Source organism: Callospermophilus lateralis, chromosome 3, assembly GCF_048772815.1.
Source record: "Callospermophilus lateralis isolate mCalLat2 chromosome 3, mCalLat2.hap1, whole genome shotgun sequence".
NCBI classification, from domain to species: Eukaryota; Metazoa; Chordata; class Mammalia; order Rodentia; family Sciuridae; genus Callospermophilus; species Callospermophilus lateralis.
Genome location: NC_135307.1, coordinates 158,582,136 through 158,604,681, shown reverse-complemented (window position 1 = coordinate 158,604,681; position 22,546 = coordinate 158,582,136). Strand labels below are relative to the sequence as shown.

Below are 22,546 nucleotides of genomic sequence, written 5' to 3'. Positions count from 1 at the left end.
AGAATGATGGAGCTTCCCAGGAGGTCCTCTTTGGCAGTTGCCTTCTTGGTGCCTGACAAGATGAAGAGGCCCAAGTCCAAGGGGGCCAGCATGGACCTCCCCTGAAGAATTGACTCCATCTTTTCATAAGTGGAGATAACAAAGACATGGAAACAAACTGGAGGTTTTCAGTCCTCAGTATGGGGCCAGGTATTAACAAAACACCATCACAGCTTCCCTTGAGTTGCAAGTTTAGTTATAATTAACACATTTTCTTTCACCAAAAAAAAAAAAAAAAAAACTTTGATAATATTGCATCCCACTTCTAAACCTGTGAACAATAAAAAAATATTGAACTGATTTAGAGAAATAATCATGAAATAAGAATATATAAAGTAAAACAATTTTAGATCAAAGGGCTTTATATTATGCAATTGGATATCTCAAATAACCTTGCAATAGTGGTCCATTTCATGCTTTGAATATAGCCCTTGCTGCTCTGCCACTGCAACTTAGTTTTTAAATGGACATTTCTTTCTCTTCCTCTGTCCCTACTCCTCCCTAATCTCTCCCCTTCCCTAATCTCAAGGGAAACAGAGCTACCTTTCTTCCCCATTTTAAGCAGATTTATCTGTCCTTGAGTACACACCCACCATAGGAACTAAGTAATCCAGACTTTAGGGATGGTACCAGAAGATCTCAGAAATGGACTAACTCCCAAATTAACAAGTGAATTACAATTCCAACAAAGAACATGTGGAATGTAGCCTTTGAATCACCTCTTTAAAAGACCCCTGTTCCTGCTCATGGGCAGAATTACAGCCTCTGGGACAGGAGACCCCTGTGTTTCTCCTTTGCTAGCAAAGCAATAAAATTTCTTTCTCCTTTTTCTCAAAATCATGTTCTTATTATTGGATTGGCATAGGAACAAGGACTCAGCTTTCGGTAACAAACTCTCTGATGGAAAGACACACATGGATTTATCTCTCTTCCTCTGGAGCAGGTGCTCGCTAGCATTCTCTCTCTCCCCCTATTTCTCTCTCTCTCTCTCTCTCTCTCTCTCTCTCTCTCTCTCTCTCTCTCTCTCTCACACACACACACACACACACTCTCTCTCTCTCTCTCTCTCTCTCTCTCTCTCCACCTTCGTAGCAAAGCAACAGAAGTTTAATCTCAGATTGTGTTTAGTAAGCACTCTAAGTAATCAAAGAGCTTTTTTAAAATGCTATATGTTATATTCATAATATTTATACCTTGAATATTGTGCACACTAAAGATATTTTAAATTAAAAATAAATAAGCCATTTATTTCACATTATTTTCAAGGTTCACCTAAAAGAAAGAAAAAACTTCCACATGCTCTGAACTCTAGGAGTCAGCAAGAGCAACAGCCCTCCTGATGGAAGCCCACCCAAACCATCAGAGCTCTCACTCCCCACGGGATAAACTCCCTTTTCTCTATCCAGCCAACCCCTACTTCCCTCCCTTGTCCCTTCAGCCTCCTTTCTCCAACCCCTAACTCCCTACCTGCTCTTTCTTTGTTAAAACAAAAAGACAGACAAAACACCTATCCTCTGCCAAGCCTGGGTTTGCAAAGCCCAGGTGAGAGCTGGGATCTGAGCCAGACTGTGTGCCTCCAACAAGGAGTAAAGGAGTTTGAAAAGATGTCATTACAGGAGCCAAATTCTGCCCAGGTAAACAGGATCTACAGGCTGTCTCCTTCCTTTCATCTCACCATTAATGGGAAGGGCAATCAACAGGTGCCACCTCCATGCCCTTGTGGCTCACACACATACCCCAGCCTCCTGCAGTTATGGCAACACCTCCCATAGCTCATTTTGAATAGTCCCCTCCAGAGCCATTTAGCCTAATCTGGTGGCCTAACCCAGCCAGCTGGGCTCAGGCCTTGACCTGCAGAGCCTCCAACACTGATGAGCTCTCTCCTTCCAGAACCTGGAACCCGGAGCAAGGCATGACTACTCTCCTGCTTCCCCACCCACCCACCCTCGAATGCTCAGTCCTCCACTCTTGCCTCCTTAATTGTGGCTGTCAGTAACAACAGTGATGGAAAGAAACAGTAACAGCAATGGTTCACTGATGGTACACATATGGAGGTGTGCTGAAGCTATATACACTACTTCATCTTATCTCCCCAATAATTTATGCAGCAGTATTTTACAATAGTTCTCAAATGTGACCTCAGAACCCTTTTACACTCTTAAAAATTACTGAGGAGCCCAATGAGTTTTTATTAACATCAATCATATCCAGTGAAAATTACCATATTAGAAATTAAAACTGAGAAATGTTTTAAACAAAATACACAGCCCACAGCCCCAAAACATCATTAGACATCATAGTTAAGTTATATGGAAAACACTGTATACTGATTACACAGTGCTGCTATCCCCTTGCTCTCATTTACTGTGGTCTTCTGGAAAACAAAACTCACTTCCACCACAGCTGTCACCATCTTCAAGTTGGGACAGTTCAGGAACCCCATGAAAAGCAGCATTATGAGGACAGTAAAAACTCTTGAATAAAAAAGGCACATAACACCTTAGTACTATTGTGCAAACAGTTTTGACTTTATGAACCCCCTACAAGAGTCTCAACAATTCACAGCTGTCCCTGGAACACACTTGGGAGCACTGCTGTTTTATATAAAACAAGCAAGTAAACCTTACAGAGTAACAGCAACTACCCAGGTCCCTCAGCCAGCTACTGAAGAGCTATGGTCTCAACCCTGGTTACACAATATTGCTATCCCCTTGCTCTTATTTATTGGGGTCTTCTGAAAGACAACATTCACTTCCTTCAAGTTGGGACAGTCAGGAACCCCCATGAAAAGCAGCATTATGTAGACAGTAAAAACTCTCGAGTGGGGGAAGAGATAGTCAGGGCCCCCACCCAACTCCTCACCCCACCAAAAAGGGCAAATGTACTCCTGGACCTTAACTCACAGCCTGTTAGCTATTAAAAGCATGGCATGTGCTTTTCTCTGCCCTTCCACCTGCACTCATGGCTTGTTAGTTATTAAAAGCATGATATGTGCCTTTCCCTACCCTTTCAACTCTCAGTCTTATCAGCTGCAACAATCAGGTGCATCATAAAGGCCAGGATTCCCCTGCCATGACTCTCCATGGACAATCAACATAAAAGATAAAACTGTTGGGAGTCACCAAAACAGCAAACTCCCAGAACCCTTAACTTGTTACATGATTTGTGTTTTCTTCCAGCCTCCCACCTATCTAGTCTCTCAACAGCTACAGGAACTCAAACTACAGTGTAAAGATGTTTATGCAGGATGCAGCATCAATATAAGAGATGAACAATTGGTGCCAGGATGACGGCAATACTACCCTGACCCTCAAGGCTGAAACACTGACCAAGGAAAAGAAAAACATCTTTTGAAATGCACCTGAACGTATTAACATTTTAAATTCTAGCCCAGTCCTATCACCCTTTCATTGGAATAAAAATAGATCTCCCTCTTTGTCCCCAACAGCCAGCTTGACACTCTCTTGGTCAGTGCTGTGTCTCCCTTCTGCTCCAGCAAGAAGTCTCAATAAGAATCTTGCTCCTGGAAAGAGGAAAGGGAGAGTGGTGGGGGTGAGGAACAGGGATTGAAATCAAATTTCATGCATGTATGATTTTGTCAAAATGAATTCAACTACTATGTATGACTGTAATGCTCTAATAACTAATAAGAGACTTGCTCCTGTAACAATTGTGCTTTATCTGTTCCTCTGATTAAAAAATCCACCCAGCCACTAACATAATGACCTCCAAATGTGCAAATGTGCATTTGATGATTCACCCAGGTGGGTTATCTCACCTCCTAATCCCTGGATCTCCCATCAGCATCCTGAACCAACTCAAGTGGCCATTATGTACCCTCATCCACCCTAGCCAGCTCTGTGCTCAGCATTACCACCTTTGGGAAAAGTCAGTCTTCCACTTGAGTATATATTGTTCCTACATAAACAAGAGGAAGTAAATACACTGTTTGAAAGTAGTTATCTATGGATCATGGAATTAGAAGTGACTTGCAATGTGATTTCATTGGTACAATCTTACATATAATACATCTTTTATAAGCATGTGTTATTTTCATAATAAAAATAGGTCTTGTTTGTAAATTTTGTTCTTTGATGCTGCCTTTCCTTTCACTACTCCACCTCAGTCCAGGATCAGATCATTATGGGCCATATTTCAGCTCTTTATAGTCACCAGGCACTTAGGCATCATGAACACTGTGACACAAATAATCAGGAAAGTCAATGGCATGTATAAAAAGTATAAAAAGTACTTTGCTCAGCACTTGGCAAACAGTAAATACGTGTTCATTGTTGTTGTGCTGTTATTATTATTTCCATTAGATGAAACTTCAGAAAACATCAATTTTATTGTGAAATAACACATGCTTATAAAAGATATGTTATGTGTAAGACTCTATCAAAGAAATCAAATTGCAAGTCACTTTTAATTCCATGATCCATAGATAACTACTTTCAACAGTGTATTTGCATCCTCTTGTTTGTGTAGGAACAATATATACTATATTGAAACCATCAGTAGATTCCGATATTTATTTATATAACTTTTACTTTGGGGCCAGGCACTGTCAGAAATGTTACTCATTCCATCACCATCTCAGCCCAATGAGGAGAGTTTTGTGAAGACCACCACTTTACAGATGAAGAAACTGAAGCACACAACTAAAGTGCCAGGACGTGAAGCTAGGAGTGGCAGGGTTGGCATTCATCAAGTCCTGTTTAACCATACTGCCCAGAATTTCCCAGTCGTGGGAATGTTCTATATCTAGGCTGTTTAACATGTGGTTACGGAGCATTTGAAGTGCCTAGTGCACCTGAGTAACTGAAATTTTGATTTAAAGTTCATGTGGCCAATAGCTATATACTAGTAGTGAGCACAGGACTTTAGAGAAGAAAAACCCAAACCCCCATGTTTAACAAAGAAAAGCCCCTCACAACTAATTCTACAAAAAATTTCAACTGCTCTTTAAAATTACTAATAGACTAATTTTGTTCCTACCTCCCCGTCATCCCCTATCCTCCCCTCATCAAGTCTTATACCTCATGGAAGGACTTTAAAGAGTTAGAATAAGGTAAGACAGACCTGGGTTTAAATCCTGACTCTATATGGTCCTAGTGTGTGACTTTGGGCAGGCTGGTTCACTCTGAGTCTTTGTTCCTCATCTGTACAATGGGCTGGCAATAGCAACTTACAAAAAGCATCCCCAAGTACTTACAAATTATGTATCAGAAAATGGTCTCTGACAATACCCACTCAGGACTCCATTCAAACTCCACCCTCTTGTCCGGAACATCCAGGAGAGCGCTTCCCCCAGGCTCTAGAGTCCCCTAGAGAATTCATCACATCCCACCAAGTCACTGATCTGGCAGTGCCTTCAGGACCACTAAACCAGCATTTTCCTGAGGCCAAAGCTCCTGTCATCTGTGAAACCAGTCAACTGTGAATCCTGAGGCCACAAGTACCACACAAAGGGCCCTAAAGGGAACTGGAGCAGGCTCAGCCCTGCACTATTACCTGAGAGTTCAGTCTCCCCTTCATAAAATGAGGATTAAAAAAACCCTCTGTCAAGTCATTTGGCAGAAGAAATGCAGTTGCCAAGCCAGAGAGATGAACATGGGACCTGGAAGGGAAGCATCTCCACAGATCCCTTCCCATCCTTAACACAAGAGTTTCTGTCATCATCACAGAACCCTGGCACTAACCAGGAACTACTTTCTCTTCACTACCACCTTGTTCTTGCACTGGGGAGACTTTACCATCTGGGTCTTTGTTCCTCATCTGTACAATGAGCTGGCAATGCTAATTTCCAGAAAGTATTAAGGATACTGATCCCAGTCAGAATACCAGTGGCATTTTTTACTTTCTCTTTTGAACTTGAGAGACATGACATTAAATTCTACCTGAGAGGTTAATCAAGAAGAAAGGCTGAGAACAGGCAGAAAAGGGAAAGAATTAGGTGAATCTGCCTTAGATGAGAAAACAGTAACAAAGGTGGCCCACTGCCAGTTCTTGATAAATATTTTTTGGTAAAACATTTTTTAATGTTTGTTTTTGAATAAAGGTACAGTCATTAAACTATAAAAATAATAATAGTAATAGCTAATTTTTAATTATTTGTTTGTTTATTTGTTTATTTATTTACTTATTTTGGTGGTGGCGGTGCTGGGAATGAAGCCCAGGGCCTCAACCATGCTAAGCAAACACTCTACTACAAGCCACATCCCTAGCCCAACAAGAAATCTCTGGAGCCTCTGCTAGATACAAGGTACCATATGGAGAGCTTGATCCTCAAGTATTCCCTCATTTGAATCTCACACTGCATTTTTTTTTCACATTATCAACTGCAATGCATAGCTCCAACCTGAAATCTATTTAGTGATCTACAAACAGCATTTGTTAATGAAACAACAAGAGTAAGGTGGAATAGCAAGTATAAGAATGAATTGCATATAATTCATGTACACCTCACGGGTCCTTTTTCCTCTCTACAAGATGTACAATTTAAAATGTATTTTCTCATTCAAAAACATTTAGGAAGACTGTCTCCCGGGCGAACCGGGCCTTTGCAAAGAGGGAAGGAGAGTGCAGGTTTGCCCACCTATAGCCATGGGACGCAGGAAGTCAAAACGGAAACCACCCCCCAAGAAGAAGATGACAGGCACCCTGGAGACCCAATTCACCTGTCCTTTCTGCAACCACAAAAAGTCTTGTGATGTGAAAATGGACCGTGCTCGCAATACTGGAATCATCTCTTGTACTGTGTGCCTAGAGGAATTTCAGACGCCGGTCACATATTTGTCAGAACCAGTGGATGTGTACAGCCATTGTACACATTGTACACATGCCTGTGAGGCAGCCAATCAGTAACAACACAGAGGACCCACCCCTTGGCGGCCCTGCCTGCCATGGACCCACCTGCCTGGTCCCAATCCAGAGACATTCCAGGGGTCCAGGGTGTGGGTCCAGAGCTGTGTGTATGGAATGGGTGTGAGCGTGAGTGAGCTGGTGTGCCTGCAAGCATGGCTGTGTGCACGTGGACTTGGGATGGAATTGAGGGTCTCCTGGGCCTGAGAGGCCCAAACTGACCTCATTTGGCTCCAGACTCCTTTGAACTGCTCCATTCTCCAGCCCCAGCCTCCTGTGGCTTTGGAGCTCTGGTTCCCTCAGGGTAGTTTCCTGACATCCTGGGCAAGAGAAGCCACCAGAGTCTGAAGTGGGACCTCCCTGGACTCCTCACCCATCTCACCAGCACCTCACCTGTGTGAACAGGATTTCCCGTCCTTCTTCCCTTCCTCCCAGTGCCTGTAACTGGGTGTCAGAGCCACGTTCCCCAGGTCCCTTGGCTGGGCCTCGGTAGGAGGCCAGCTCCCCTGTGCTAACTAGGAAGCTCTGTGTTAATGTGAGCTGCTTTTATAGAGGAGGCAAGGAATGGTGTGGGGATAGCTGTCAATCAACTAGCCCTTCAAAAAAGCAGCCCATGCAGAAAAAAATAAATAAATAAATATTTAGGGAGGAAACCTCATCTTTATAACTTAGAAAGCTATATGTAACTACTATCACCATTTGATTAAAAAAAAAAAAAAAACCTAAGATTTAAACAATTAAGTCTCTTGCTCAAATTTACCCAGTTCATAAATAACAAGCAAAATTTTAGCCCAGGCACTCTGTCTTAAAACCCTGACCCTTTCAACATTGGCAGACCAAAGAGATGGCCCTGAAAGATCACCTAGATTTTTCCATAAGAAAACAAGGAAGTAAGACCAATTAGTTACCAAATTATTATTTTATTGTCTCTTCAGAGGAAAATAAATTAAACCTATAAAATGCAAAAATTGAACCAATTTTTTAAAAAAGACTAGACATAAATAAGAACAAAGAAGAAGTCACAAAAAATGTGTATAATAATATACAAATTGCTAAACTTCTGCCCCCAAAATTATGAACACAATTAAGTTTCTGCTAAACATTTACTCATTTGAAAAGCACAGTTGTGACTCTGGGCAAGTTAACTGTGCATAGTATGAATGCTTGTGCCCCCTAAAATTCCAATGTTGAAACCTAGCCCACACTGAGATGATATTAAGAGGTGGTGCCTTTTCGGGGTGACTAGGTCCTGAAGGCAGGGCCCTTGTGAATAAAATTAGTATCCTCCAAGAGACTTTTTTTTTACCCCTCCCACCAGGTGAGGACACAGCAACAAGGTACCCTAACCAGATACCTTGTCTGCCTGACCCTTATCTTGGTCTTGTCAGCCTCCAGAACCATGAGAAATGTTTGCCGTTTTCAAGCTACCCAATTTATGGTATTTTTTTTATAGCCACCCAAATGACTAAGCAGCTATGTTTCCCACTCTGTAAAATGGCATAACAATAAGTCTCCACCTGCTCAAAGCATTGCAAAGATTAGATTCTGTACCTGATACTACTGCCAGAGAGTCAGGCAGAGAGCAAACTCTCAATAAAGGTGGCTGCTATTATGCCTATGCAAGATAATTGCTCCTTTGCATCTGGAATGACTACTTCTGCCACATAAGCCATAAGGCAGTATAAACAAATAAACTCATCAAATCTTGGCTGGAACCATGCACTCCTGTTCCACACAAGGACAGATTACTATAAAGGCTCCTACCTCAAAAACTCAGTACCCTACCATTTTGCCCCCCAATCATAAGATTCTGACTACAACAGCATCCACACTGAGCTCCAGGCCCCTTTAATCTTGTTGGTTGCCACCCCCTGGCCTGAGGCTCCACTACTCTAAAAACTACCATCAAAAAAATTTTTTAACAACTTCCACTAATGGACAACCAACAGGAAGTTCTTTCTCCAGAATCAATGGCTCTTTTTAGGTAACTTTTTAAAATTACATAAACAAGTTGTTAATTATTCATTATAAAAGTATGCATGAGTAATGTGAAAATTCAAACAGTAACAAAGAAAAAAACTTTCCATCTTTACCTAACATATTCTTCATCAGGCCTCCTCTTTAGAGGTACCACTGTTATGTTTCTTATGAATTGTCCCACACAGCTATAGTTGTGTGTGTTTGTATGTACATACACACAACTTTAAGCCACTGTACTATGTGTGTATGAATGTGGACATCTTGCTTTTCTCAATCCTCTATCTTAGAGCGCTTGAAAGATCCATGTTTTTTCATAGGATTTAGACCTTAATTTTAAGAAATTCCCCACATTTTTACATTCACGTCATTTATACTTTTGTTGTTACAAGCAAGCATCCTTATATATTCAGCTTGGTAGGTAGGACTATAATCCCCACAATAATTCTTAGAAATGAAATCCCCAGATTAAAGGGTCCAATTTCTAATCTTGACAATTACTATCAATTTTTCCAACATGAAAGTTTCAGAGATTTTGACCCTCTATCAATATCAATTTGAAAGTGTCTGTTTTGCCTTTCCTTTACCAGCATTGGTTCATATCTGCCAAGCACACTGGAAAAAAATTTTTTTGCTTATTACCATTATAACTTGCAAATCTTTTTTATGAATTAGGTCAAGTATTTTTTGGTTGACCACCTATATATCTCTTCTACTTTACTGCCAAATTCTGGGTCTTTGACTCTCCCTGAAATTCTCTTTGGAAGGATACCAGTATCCTCATCTCTAAGAATGAGGACCTCATCTTACTGTCATATCATCTTGGTAACACTTGACACCAAACACAGCCATCTTCAGGGGACCCTTCTCCCTTCCCACCATGACAGCCTGCTGGGCTGGTTGTCCTCATTCTGCTGTAAGCCACTCTTCTCCCTGGAATCCTAAGAAGAGTTATACCCCAATGTCCAATTCCTGGCTCCCTTTCTTCCTCACCTAACATTAAAACTGTTGCCTAAATGCAAAATATCTCCCAATGACAATCCTGGTCTAAGACCTAAAAACAAATTTCCAACCTTCTGGTGAACACCTCTAGCAGAGATGAATCTTCTCCTTCAATATACACATAGCACTTTTCAGTGACACTTAACTATACTTCGTGTAACTCAACATATCCAAGATAGAAAGCATCAACTTCACCATCCATTCCCCAAATCTTATTCACCTCTTTGAACATCAAAACTCAGTTAATGACTCCACATTTTTCCTCTAAACCCTCCTTCTGATCTGTGGAGCTGCCAATCCTGTCAATTATGTCAGTTAACTATCTTGGTATCTCTATCCCACCTTCCCATTTCCCCTCTAACCTAGACAACTGCTTCCTTCCATCATGCCCCAATTCTGATGCCACCAATTGCCTGCTGAGCAAAAATGTCAATTCAATCTACCTCCACAAAGCACATGGTTTCTGTGCTTGTTTCCTGCCAGTGATCCATGAACCTGGGCTTAAGGTATATATTGTCAAGGCACTGAAATCACAGCACCTTTGCCAGAAGGCCCAGTTTTTTTAGTCATATCATTATACAATCCCTCCCTCACCAGACAGGGAACTCCTAGAAGACACTCATCAGACAAAATTCATTCACCTTGTATTCTGCATAGCACCCAGCACAATGCTGTGTATTTGATAGGTGCTTAATAAATACTTCCTAAATTATCTAATGTAGTTTTCTAGTATGTTTCATGTTATTCCAAAGAAGAAAAAGAACAACTAATACATGAAAATCCATATTTTTAAATCATTTAAATGACTTTGGGGTCTGTTTATCTTGTATGACTGGATATAAAAAGAAACATAAATGTTCTTTTATGGCTTAAGAAAAGTCAAACTCTTCCCTAAACAGCTTTAGAAGTAACCTGAAAAAAATCACATATTCCCTCAAAAAATAAATAAATAATAAAACAAAAAACTCACCCTGATTTCTAAAAGCACTTATTTTCAATGGTTCCAAATCAGAAAAATGACTTCCTACTCAACAATGGAGAAAATAGATTCAGGTAAGTCAAGAAGTATGGAAATCTCCTGATTTTATGATCTTCTGATGCCCTAATCAGCTGACAGAACGACCAACCATTGACCTCCAGAAGTTGTTAGTATGACTAAAAGGGAGAGGCCATATGGTAAGTCAAATGTCCAACAACTCAGTTTAGAAATTAATAAAAACAAATTGCTTTGTGTGAACCATGCCTAACAATTTGCAGGACATCCCATTTAAGTATACTTCATTCTTTCAAGTTAAACCAATTTAAAAAGTAACTTTTCCAAAGTATCTTTCTTAACAGGTTATAAAGAGGTCATTGAAAAGGAAACACAGGTTCCTTCTCAGTGAATGAAAAGTGAAATAATTCTGAAAAGCATTAATTAGTAGAAACATAAAACAAGATTAAATTCCACACATGTTCACAATTCTTGCCCTCAGCATTATTTCAAACAAGGGCAAAGTGTCCTTGACTTTTTTCCCAGGAGTGAAAACTTTAGTCAAAGTTTTCCTATCCCCTCCTTTCATCCGAGGTTAAGAACTGCTAAGTTACTATTTATAACTTAGGGTTCACATTCCGAAACTCTAAATCATCTCTAAGACATTAAAAAAGTAGCGTGGTTAATAGTTACAGAACTTCTGAGTGGGCACAAATGAGGGTTGCGCCTGACATCTCACGGTGCCCCCTCACCATTCCATGTTCCCCGCAAGTATCTCCGTGGAAGTGATAACCTTGATGCTTTTTAAGGAGAAACGAGCAAACTTCCCCAAGTTATTGGATTGGGGACAGTTTGTAGGAAATCTTCTTCCTGGCCTCTTGAACTCTTTACCCTTAGGATTCCCTCCAGGACAGAGTGAAAAAGGCAGCAAAACACGAAGTTCTCCAGGCCCCCAGAGGCCCCGGCCTGGATCAGGTGGGCCGGGAGCTTGCCCCTGACACTTAAATTCACGGTGGCCTCTCAAGAGAGCTAGAGAACAGCTTCCTCTAGGTGGGGGTAAGGCAAGGGTGGGGGACGAGCTGTCCCACTCACCTGCGATTCATGGGCCGGACTCTCACGGCCACCTTGACAGATGCCATTGCTCATCCCAGCCCGGCTCGGCCCGGCCCGGCCCGGTCCGACCCGCGGGGATTCCCACCAGGCCAGCGAATCGCGGCCGCCGGCGACACTACCACTGAACCCGCGGCCCCCGCCCACTTCCCACTCGCCCCCGCCCCTCGGCTCGGGGCCGGACCTGGAGTCGCGCGGCGGCCCCACCTGCCAGGCCACTGAGCATGCCCAGAGCGGCTCCGGCCCGGAAAATCCGTGAACCGGGGTTTGGAGGCGGCTCCGGCGGCGCGAAGGGGCGGAGCCAGAATGCTAAAGCTGAGATGGGGCGGGGCCAGGATACCCAGGGGCGTGGCAAGTCGCCGGTTGCAGCCCTGCTGGCTGCAGCAGGGAAGTTTCTAAGAGCGATCATCCGCGGATGATTGCAAGAGAAAAACTCATCCTCACCCCTGAAAAACTCGGGAGGAGTCGATCACTGCCATCTAGGGTCACAATCCTGGAGACCGATTAACAAAAACAGAATTTTCAACCATTAACAAAGACCTGGCTTTACATGCATGAATTACAGCCCATCCGTTTTACAGAGGAACAAACTGAAATTATTTCAGAGAAGATGATGGTCAGTTTGTTAGCGGTGAACTCTAAGTCTTTCTCTGCTGACTCTAAAAATGTCCAAGCATGTGTTTTGGACCCCTCAATTTCGGGTACCAAGAAAATAAAAAGAGTATGAGATGTTTTAAATGCAGGAGGGAATGTTGTATTGGCTGAAATCAGATCTCAGTAAAAGTGCTTGCATTTATGTTAGTTAGCAATTTTGGTTTAAATCATAAAGGAGTTAGGAGAACCACCGTTATCTTTTTTAAAGGTTAGGACTTCCAGTGTAAGTAAGCTTCCACCTAACTCCCCTCTGTTGTAAAATGAAATCCGTTCATTTAGTCATGCATGCATGTATTCTTTCACACAAACCCAAAAGACCACCAGTGAACTGCAGGGTCACCTGCTGGTCACATTAATCAAGGCATGACCTGTCTTCCTCTTGCTGTCCCTTTCAAGTCAGATGGGCACCAACAGCCCAGCCCTTCCTATCACTAAGAGATGGCAACTGGTAAGTCCACTAAATGCCCTGCCACTCCCTCAAAGCCAGTACATGTGATGTGCGGGTCAACCTTGACCTCTACATCCCTAACTGGGCCACAAAGGGAGGTTCTGCCCTCACACACTACATGTCCCCACTGGTATTTCACATTCCTACAGCATCCAGGAGTTGGCCAGCACTGGCCATTGTTCAAATAATGGGAGCCCCTCAAGAAGTGGTAGCAGGGATACTGGTAGTGAGCCCCAGTTCCAACACTATCTCGAGGCTTTTGCCTCATCTGAAAATCAGGAACTCCGTGGGCTTAATTAATGCAGTAAGTGAAATTATATGCCTCCAAACCCACAACCCACGGAGACAACGAATCATTATTCCATCATCTTCCCTAGAATTCTACAGCTACACTAGAATCATAATAGCGTCTCCTTCGTTTCTAGAACCTTGGAAACCCTGAGCTTTCTTCCTAGCTGGCCCTGGGCTGGGTGCAGATTCAACCAATGGGCGGCGGAAAAACTCGGAGTGCAGGTATCTGGAGCGGTCGAGCGGACCGGGCATGCGTAGTAACAGCCGGTTGGTTAGAGACGCCGCCGGAGAGCCAGCGCGGCTTCCTAGCTGCCCTGGATAGGGGCGGGGCCCGCCTTATATGGGAGCTGATTGAGGACAAACTTCGTGGCCGCGGACGCTCCCCCTCCACATATACATATGCGCACAGTTGCTCAGGGGAAGCTATTGTGCTCCTGCTGGGGAAAAGACCCCAGGTGTTGGCACCCAGTTTGCAGAATACTTGAGAGTCCTACACTCGCATAGCCCGCCCGACTCTTAAAGAAACCAGTATTAAACTTTTCAGAAGGCGTTCTAAGTTTCTTGCGAAAGCGATTTTCTCTAACTGGGTTTTGGTTTAGTTTGGTTTTGATTAATTGTTTAGGAGGTTCCGTTCGTATATTTGTTAATTTATTTCAAAAGGCCCGCACATGTTTAAAACTCCCCGCTCTTCGTGACATTGCCAATTAACACAAAACAGACCATGGTAGCCGGACCCCCAACTGCACACCTGCAGCCTTTGAACAGAGGCACAGAGATTTCATCTCACCGCAGTCCTGTAAGAACAGGCACTGATTTAATAGAATCTCTCTCTGTTACAGAGAGTCAAAGACGTTTCTGAAATGGAAGATTATAAGAGAAGGGATTTGCTCATCTTCTCAAACTTTAATGCGCATGCTTTCCCGTGCTTTGTAAACTTGAATCACAAATCACTCAAAAATCTTGTAAAATTGCAAATTCTAATTCGGTAGGTCTGGGGTAATGTTTGAGATGCTGCATTTCCAACCATTTCCGGGAGTGTGTATGCAGCCGATCCATGACCCACGCTTTGAGGAGCAAGGGAGTGGATGATCGCTGGCAATTTTGTGTGAAAAATTGAAAATACTGATAATGAAAAACTCACCTAGGTTTTAAATCAGGGGCCCAAAAGGTCAGTGGATACCCCATTCAGGGTTCCATGTCATTTATGTATTGTTGAACGAATTGCCCAAAACTAAGCGATTTAGAAATCATTCGTTCTTTCTCACATTTGGAGATTGCTCATCTCACGTGGCTGGGGGGTTGGGCTCAGTTGGGGGGATTCATGTTCATAAAGATTAGACCAGGTTTTTTTTTTTGTTTTTTTTTTTCTGTAGAATTATTTTGCCTTCCAAGAGAGCACACCCAGCGCTTGAGCCTCTGTAGGAATCAGCTTACTCTGTCCCCTAGGGCAGAGGCATTCACAAGGCCAATGCAGTGCCAGTGTGGGAGGGGATTCCCACCCGGAGGGCATTGAGACTCAGAAGAGACACAAAAGTAACAAATCTATCATAAGGTCGAAGAACTTGTACAAGGAGAAAAAATTACATCTTTAATTGCCCCTAAGTAAAGTGCATTAGTTTTAGTAACACCTAAGACTTTAATGCCACTAAAAGTCACAGATATTTGTGTTAGAACTGATGCAACTCCTTGAAATAGTTCTTAACACTTACTACTACTGTGAAGTTGTGTTAGTTGCTATAATACTGCCACTAGAATTTGTTATTTAATAAAACACATATAAGATTGTCATAAATTCAGTTTCCAATATTTTGTTAGCTGTATTTCAGTACTAGTTGATTTTCCTTTTAATCTTATGTTTTAAGCATTAAAAAATATTCTAAAACTTGCATTCACTAAATAATACAAAGGGTCCATGACATCAAAAGACTAAAACCCATAATTTAGAAATTCAATTAAAAGTAACGGCAGAGTGGCAGAGACCTGTAATCCCAGTGACTCTGGAGCCAGCAGGATGATGGCAAATTTAAGAGACCCTCAGCAATTTAGACCCTGTCTCAAACGTTCAATTGAAAGAGAGACAGAGAGAGAGAGAGAGGAATTCTCCTGAAGGCAAAGGGTATTTTCTGTTTTAAAAAAAGTTGAATTGTGATGGAAAGGATAAAAAGAGAAGATTTTGAGACCTAAGAATAGAGCATTAAACTTGTCACAAATAAGGTAGAGTGAGGGGTGGGGTACATTCATGTGTATGCATTGGTTCTGTTTTGACATAATTTTTTTGATTTTCATTTATTGTTGAATTTTTCCCTAGATGTTTAGCAATCTCTTTATTGCCAAAAAGTTGTGAGTAATATAAAGTCCTTGAATCTTAGCTTCTTCATTTCCAAGGGAGATAGCACTGCAATAGACTGTTCATTCCACCTCAAAACATTTGAGTCAACTAGAAATAATGTTATCAAAAGAAAAATACTATGTCCCCATCAGCAATGCTTTGTTTTCTTCATAGCCCCTGAAGAATAAAATTTTTTTCTCTCTCACAAACTTGACTTTTTAGAAACCTTGATAAATAGCACCTTGGTACATTTAAATTGGGACTTAGGATACAGCTGACATCTCATAAACCCATCAGTTTTCCTATGTGCTAGAAGTACTGACCATAAACATTATTCACACAGTACACTTAACATCTCCTTATGGAGTGTCTTGTATCAAGGGACTGCAGTTGAATTTAGGAGATACTCAGTGAGCCAATAAACAAAAACAAGTGGTCTACCAGTTTTCAAACAAATGACTCTGTTATGGTTTGGATATAAAGTGTTCCCCCTAAAGATTTTGTGTTAATGCAGAAATGTTAATAAAGCAGTGAAATGATTTGTTTATGAAAGCTGTAACTTTATCAGTGGATTAATCTATTAGATGGATTAATAATTTGAAAGGACTACTATACTAAGTGATAGCTATACAAAAATAGGGTGTGTAAGGATGTGGCTGGAGGAAGTCAGTGTGCCTATAGGGTTTATATTTCATCCTCATCCCAGGCTTGATCCCCTCTCTGTCTCTCCTTCTGGGCTATCATGAGTAAAGCAGCTCTTCCCTGTCCCACTCTTATACCATGATATTCTGCCTGACCTCCTGCCCAGAGTGATGAAGTCTGTCAACCATGGACTGAACCTCTGAAACCATGAACCCAAAATAAACTTTTCTTCCTCTAAATTGTTCTGGTCAGGTATTTGGGGTCATAGTGACACAGGCTGACTAACACAGTATCAGAGACAGAAATCATAGATAACAAAACCAAATCAAGTACCCTGTTCATTCCCTAAGTCATAAAACTCAAAGGTATATTGAGAACCTTCTAACATACTAAACATTAAAAGCAAAGATAATTTGAAAAGTATACTTTGGAGCCTGAGAGAAAACCTAAGCTCCAAAGTAACTATAAAAATAATCTTACTTAGCAATTTTAGTAAAGCTATAAGCAGGTAGCCATGAATACCAGCTTTCTTTTACAGCAAAGTGAATGAAAAAATCAGAGCAGATTAAATTTAATAGAAACTATTCCCCTAAATCATAGTCATTTTATATTCTAAGATGAAAAAGATTATTTTCAATTGCATATAACTATATCTATGGTCACAAATAGTTCAGAATTGATGGACTTTATAAAGTCTGTGGCAGCCTTTCAACTTCTTAAGAGGGAAAAATCAGATTTGGTTGAAAAGATAGGGAAAAATCTCATGGATTCATTAATTTTGGAGCTGTGCCTTCTAGGAGGGACAGAATTCAAACTGCCAAGAAGAGGGTGAGGAAATGACTTTAGAAACAGAGGAAATACCTTGAAAAATGCCCAGTTAGGAAAGCATATTCTACTTTTAGAATGGTGAGGAAGCCTCTTCACCTGAAGCAGAGTATAAGAGTTTAAAAATAATTATAGGGACTGGGGTGAAGCTCAGTAGTATAACATTTGCCTAGTGCACAAGGACCCAGGTTCAATCCCCAGCACCAAAAAAAAAAAAAAAAAAAAATGATAAATACAGTTATAAGTTTCCCCCTGCCTTGTAATCTTTGCACTGTTACTCTGCAGATCCTCTCAACTGGAGGTGGAATCTGTCTCTCCACCTCTTCAATATGTCTGGCCTTGTAGTTTGCTTTGGCCCACAGAATGCAGCAGAATTGACTTCATGTTATTTCCAAGACTTTGCCTCAAGAGATCAAATGCTTCCAAACACCCACTCTAAAACCCAGCTGTTGTCAAATGAGCAAGCCCCTGCCAGACTGCTGAATGATGGTATGCATGACCCGGTCAAATCCAGCATAAAAACCAATAACCAGCCAACCACCAAACTTGTGAGTAGGGCCACCTTCTACCAGCTAGCCCATGCAACTCATCAGCAGATCACATACCTGAGTGAGGGCAGCCCAGAATGATTAAGGTTGTCCAGACCAACAGAACTACAAAGGCGATGTGTAAACGATGTGTAAACAAAAACATGGATGGTTGCTGTTTAAACAAGGTATATGTGTGTATTGCTTGAATCCCTCTCATCTCATATAATGAGAAAAAATAATTCAGGGGCCTTTTTAATCATGTAGAGCTGTGAGTGACATAAAAATATCTGTCATCTGGGCCCCTGCTCAAGGGTCTTTAGAGTTGAGAGTTGAAAGAGTCTTTATAGTCTTTACAATGTGACTTTTCCCCATCCTCTGTGGAACCTGAATCAATGAAGTAGATTCACAGATGCATGTAAGCTCTCTCAACACATGATCAACATTTCCACCTCCAAATTTGGGCTCCAACTGTGCATCCAGCAAAATGCCTTCTCTCCTCTCCTCCATGCAGTTCTTTCTTTGACTCCTCTCTTCCCTAGTCCTCCTCAACTGCACCAACTAAGGTGATGGTTTCCTCATCTAAATGCTCTGCAGCATGGTTACCACTGCTCATTTGTGGCTCATCAGAACATTTTAAAACTTGGTTTCCTTTTTCTCTCACAATAAGATTACAAAAGAACAAGTCTCTCAGTTCTTTATTCTCCTACTAATGCCAGTTGGTAAATATTTAACTTGACAATTAGTGAAACCAACAAACTCATTATACTATTCTGTTCTCTGTGTGGCCAGTATATAAATATGAATTTCTACATGATGATTTCTGGCCTATTTTGTCTCTTTTTATTCCTTAAACCAAGCCATAACATAGAGGTTATGCCATTTGTTACTGTCAAGCTTAATTAAGCTCATTATAATTCATTAACCCTTGTGCTTGCTTTGTAATTAACATTGATTAACACAAACAAGTACAAAATAGGCCATCAGCACTTTCCAGAAGTGCTGATTCCAATTGTAATGGTAATTCAATACAGTATAGAAGATGGCAGGATAGTAATTTGTGCTCTCTTTACATAAGAAGATAAATGCTATAGTATAAAACTAAGCCAAGAAACAAAATATTTTATTCATCCTTTTCACCTGATTAAATCTTTACCCTTTTAACCCACCCTATGCCTGTTCAAACCTTTGGTAACATTACTGAAGGTACAGTTGCAAGTAACTTGCTTAATTGCATTTCTAGAACAAAAAAAAAAAAAAAAAAAAAAAGCGGGGGGAAGTGTTTCAAAACTGACAGATGGATGATAGAAGGTCCTGTCACATCAAAGCAGCCCCTAAGGCTCATGACAGACAAACACAGGGCCAAGATCTCATTTTGTAGTTCTGGGATAAAGTCCAGGACTTGATGGCAACAGGTTAAATTGTGGAGGAGCTCCATGATGAGTGCCCCAGAGACACTGACTCTAAAACACTGAGTGACTAACCTAGAATTAAATTCCATCTGCCCAATCACGAATCGCCCCTAAAAAAATAAATAAATAAATAAAAATTCTGTATACCAAATTGTGTTTGGGTTCCCTTTGCCCCTGACCTCAGACATGGTGCATGTTCTGAAATCCATGTTGAACAGAAACCCTTGTGCTCACATGTGAATGTGATAGATTGCCATTAAGGCATTGGCACACATCTGAACTTCCGCATGTTTCCAGGAAGAAAGCTGGAATGCTTAGGAGCCGCAGCAATTTTTGTTCTGTATAAAATAAGTAAGTGGGACTCTGCCCTAGTGCACTCCAGGGAAGGATTAACAGAATTCATATCATCCAAATCAATTGACCCTGTGTGCATGAGTTGATAATGAGGTCATGGAGTTCTTAGAGTCACTGTTTCTGCCCCAGAAAGTATGCTAAAAATCGTTCAAATGCCAGAAAGGAGTTTTACAGTAGTAAACACAAAGTTATTACTGAAATACAATTCACAAAAGCCAAACTATGGAATCAGGCTAGGTGTCCATCAACAGATGGGATAAAGAAAATGTGGTGTATATATACACAATGGAGTTTTATGCAGCTATAATGAAGAATGAAGTAATGTCAGTTGCAGGAAAATGGATGGAACTTGAGACCATTATGTTAAGCAAAATAATCCAAACTCAGAAGGTCAAGGATTGCATGTGTTCTCTCATATGTGGAAGCTAGAGAGGAAAAAGGAAAAGAAAGAGAAGGGTTGGGGTCGGGGAGCACTCACGAAAATTGAAGGGAGATGAGCAGAGTAGAGGAAAGGGACCAGAGGAAGGGAGGATGGGATGGAAAGAAGAAATACTAGGGAAAGGTATTGGCTAAATTCTATTGTTATATTGTGTGTATGTACGAATATGTAACAAAAAACCTGTCATTATGTACAACTATAATACACCAATAAAAAATATGAGGAAAAAATTGTTGCTGAGAGATTTGTAATGTTCATGAAGACCCCTGAGATAGTAAAATTTATATTTACACGTGCAACTCACAAAAAAAAGATAACTGCCAGGTGAAAAATATGGAAAAATTGCTGAAGGCTATATAGCTTCTAAATATTACAGTCTGAACTCAGATATCAGTGTCCTCCGAATTCCAACCTCCTTCTTTAACTCTCCTCCTCAGCAGAGATGTGTTGGAGAAATTGCTAGAAATGGAAAATAAGCTCTCATAAGCAGAAGCAAAACTGAATTAAGAGATAGAAAAAAAATACACATTTATACAAAGGGTCAGCCTTAAATTTGATTGTGATTTTGGTGACATTTGTCTTGGATGTCCATAGTGTTCCTTCCTGCCATTATCAACATTATCAAACACTATACTCAGGGTCTCATATTATTTCCAACAGGATTGTAGAGAGTCACTTAATCCTAATCTTTTTTTCCCAACATCCATCTCTCTCTCTTTCTCTGTAAGATATAAACTACAATAACTGGGGTGCATAAATATATGAATATAAAATGTACAACTGAATAAATTGTTTCATATATATATATACTATCTTTGTCTCTTTTGTTGCTATAACAGAGTATCCAAGACTAGATCATGCGCAAAAAAAATAAAGATTTATTTTGGCTTACAGTTCTGGAGGGTGCAAAAACACGAAGTCAGCATCTACCTAGCTTTTAGTAAGGTCATCGTACTGCTTCAGCTCATGACAAAAATCCAAAGGGCAAAAAGCATTTCAAAAGAAACAAAATAGAAGGGGATCATAAAAATAATCTGTTAACAACCCCCTCTGAAGGTAATTATTCCAGTCCTACCAGAGGGAGAATTCACTCTTTTAAGACAACATTAGTCTATTCATGAGTGCTCTGCCCCCATAACCCAAACACCTTCCACTAGGCTCCAACTCCCAGAACTGCCACATTGAAGAATTAGGCCTCAACATGTGTGGGTGGGGAATAAGACACATTCAAACCATAATAATAACCATGTGTTATGGTTTGGATATGAGCTCCCTCCAAATGTTCCTGTGTTCATGCAGGAATATTCAGAGGTGAGGAGATTGGGTTGTGAGATCTATACCCTAATTAGTCCACCCTAATTTGAGTGGACTGACTTGGTGGTAAGGGCTAGTAGGTGAGATGGCTGGAGGAGGTGAGGCACCGGGGGCATTACTTGGCAGGTTGCATTTTCACTGTGGTACCTCCTCCTTCTTCTGGCTGTCTGCTTCAGCTGCCAAGAATAGAACAGCTTCTTTCCACCATATCCTTCTGCCATGATGCTCTCCCTCACCTTTGGTCCAAAGCAATGAAATTGTCCTTCTATGGATGGAGACCTCTGAAACCATGTGCCTAAATAAAATTTTCCTCCTCTAAATTGTTCTTGTCAGGTATTTTGGTCAGTTGATGAAAATCTGACCCATACACCATGTAACCACTTAGATAAGATTCAGAACATTTTTGCCATTTAAGACATCTCCCTCAAGATACAGGCTTTTTAATTTTAAGTCAGGCATATTGAGGTATCATACAGTAACAGTCATAGATTTTAGTTTACAGTTCAATAAATTTTGGCAAATGCAGACAGGTGTATATCTCACAACAATCAAGATATACAACGGTACTGTCACCCTCCAAAATTCCCATGTGCATTTTTGTTTCTTTGGGACCCCAGAATAAAACTGTTTTTATTCAGAGATGACATCATCATCTGTGTAGAAAACCTGAAAGAATTGCAAAAACTCCTGGAACTAAAAAACAACTATAATATGTTTGCAGGATACAGAGCTAATATACAAATTTGAACACTTTCCTATATACCAGAGGTGAAGAAATAGAATTTTTGAAATTTATAATCACAATACCATTTACATTAGGACCACCCAAAATGAAGTATTTAGGTATAACTCTAACAAATTGTGCTTAAGATCTACATGAGGAAAACTATGAATCTATGATGAAAGAAATCAAAGAAGAATTAAATAAACGGAGAGAAAATCCATGTTTGTAGATAGGAAGTCTCAATATTTTCAAAATTTCAGTTCTTCCAAATATGATGGTTATATTTAATGCAAACCCAATCAAAATCTCAAGAGTTATTTTGCAAATACCAACAAACTGATTCTAACATTTATCTGGAGAGGCAAAATATCCAGAGCATCCAATATGACATTGAAGAATTAGAGCAAAATTGGAGGACTGATACTACTAGTCCATGTATACATCATAGGAGATCCTTTCCTGTAACTAACCTCTGGCAATCACTAATTTGCTTTGTGTTCCTATAATTTATCTTTTCTAGAAAATCATATAAATAGAGTCACATAGTATGTGGTCTTTGGAGTTTGGTACTATGTAATACATCTAAGATTCATCTGTGTTACCGATTGGTTTTTAATTATAG

At 40.6% G+C, this 22,546-nt stretch overlaps 1 protein-coding gene across 2 annotated transcripts in view; it reads right to left on the bottom strand.

Moving 5' to 3' along the window:
- The window catches only part of Kif16b (kinesin family member 16B), a 280,309-nt gene extending 268,210 nt beyond the window's left edge, over window positions 1–12,099 (bottom strand). For both annotated transcript variants that reach the window (XM_076851502.2, XM_076851500.2), the window contains exon 1: window positions 11,948–12,099. In XM_076851502.2, the coding sequence (XP_076707617.2) occupies window positions 11,948–11,994 (47 nt within the window). In that variant the 5' untranslated portion in view covers window positions 11,995–12,099. The remainder of the gene's footprint in view (window positions 1–11,947) is intronic.
- Window positions 12,100–22,546: the final 10,447 nt, after the last annotated feature.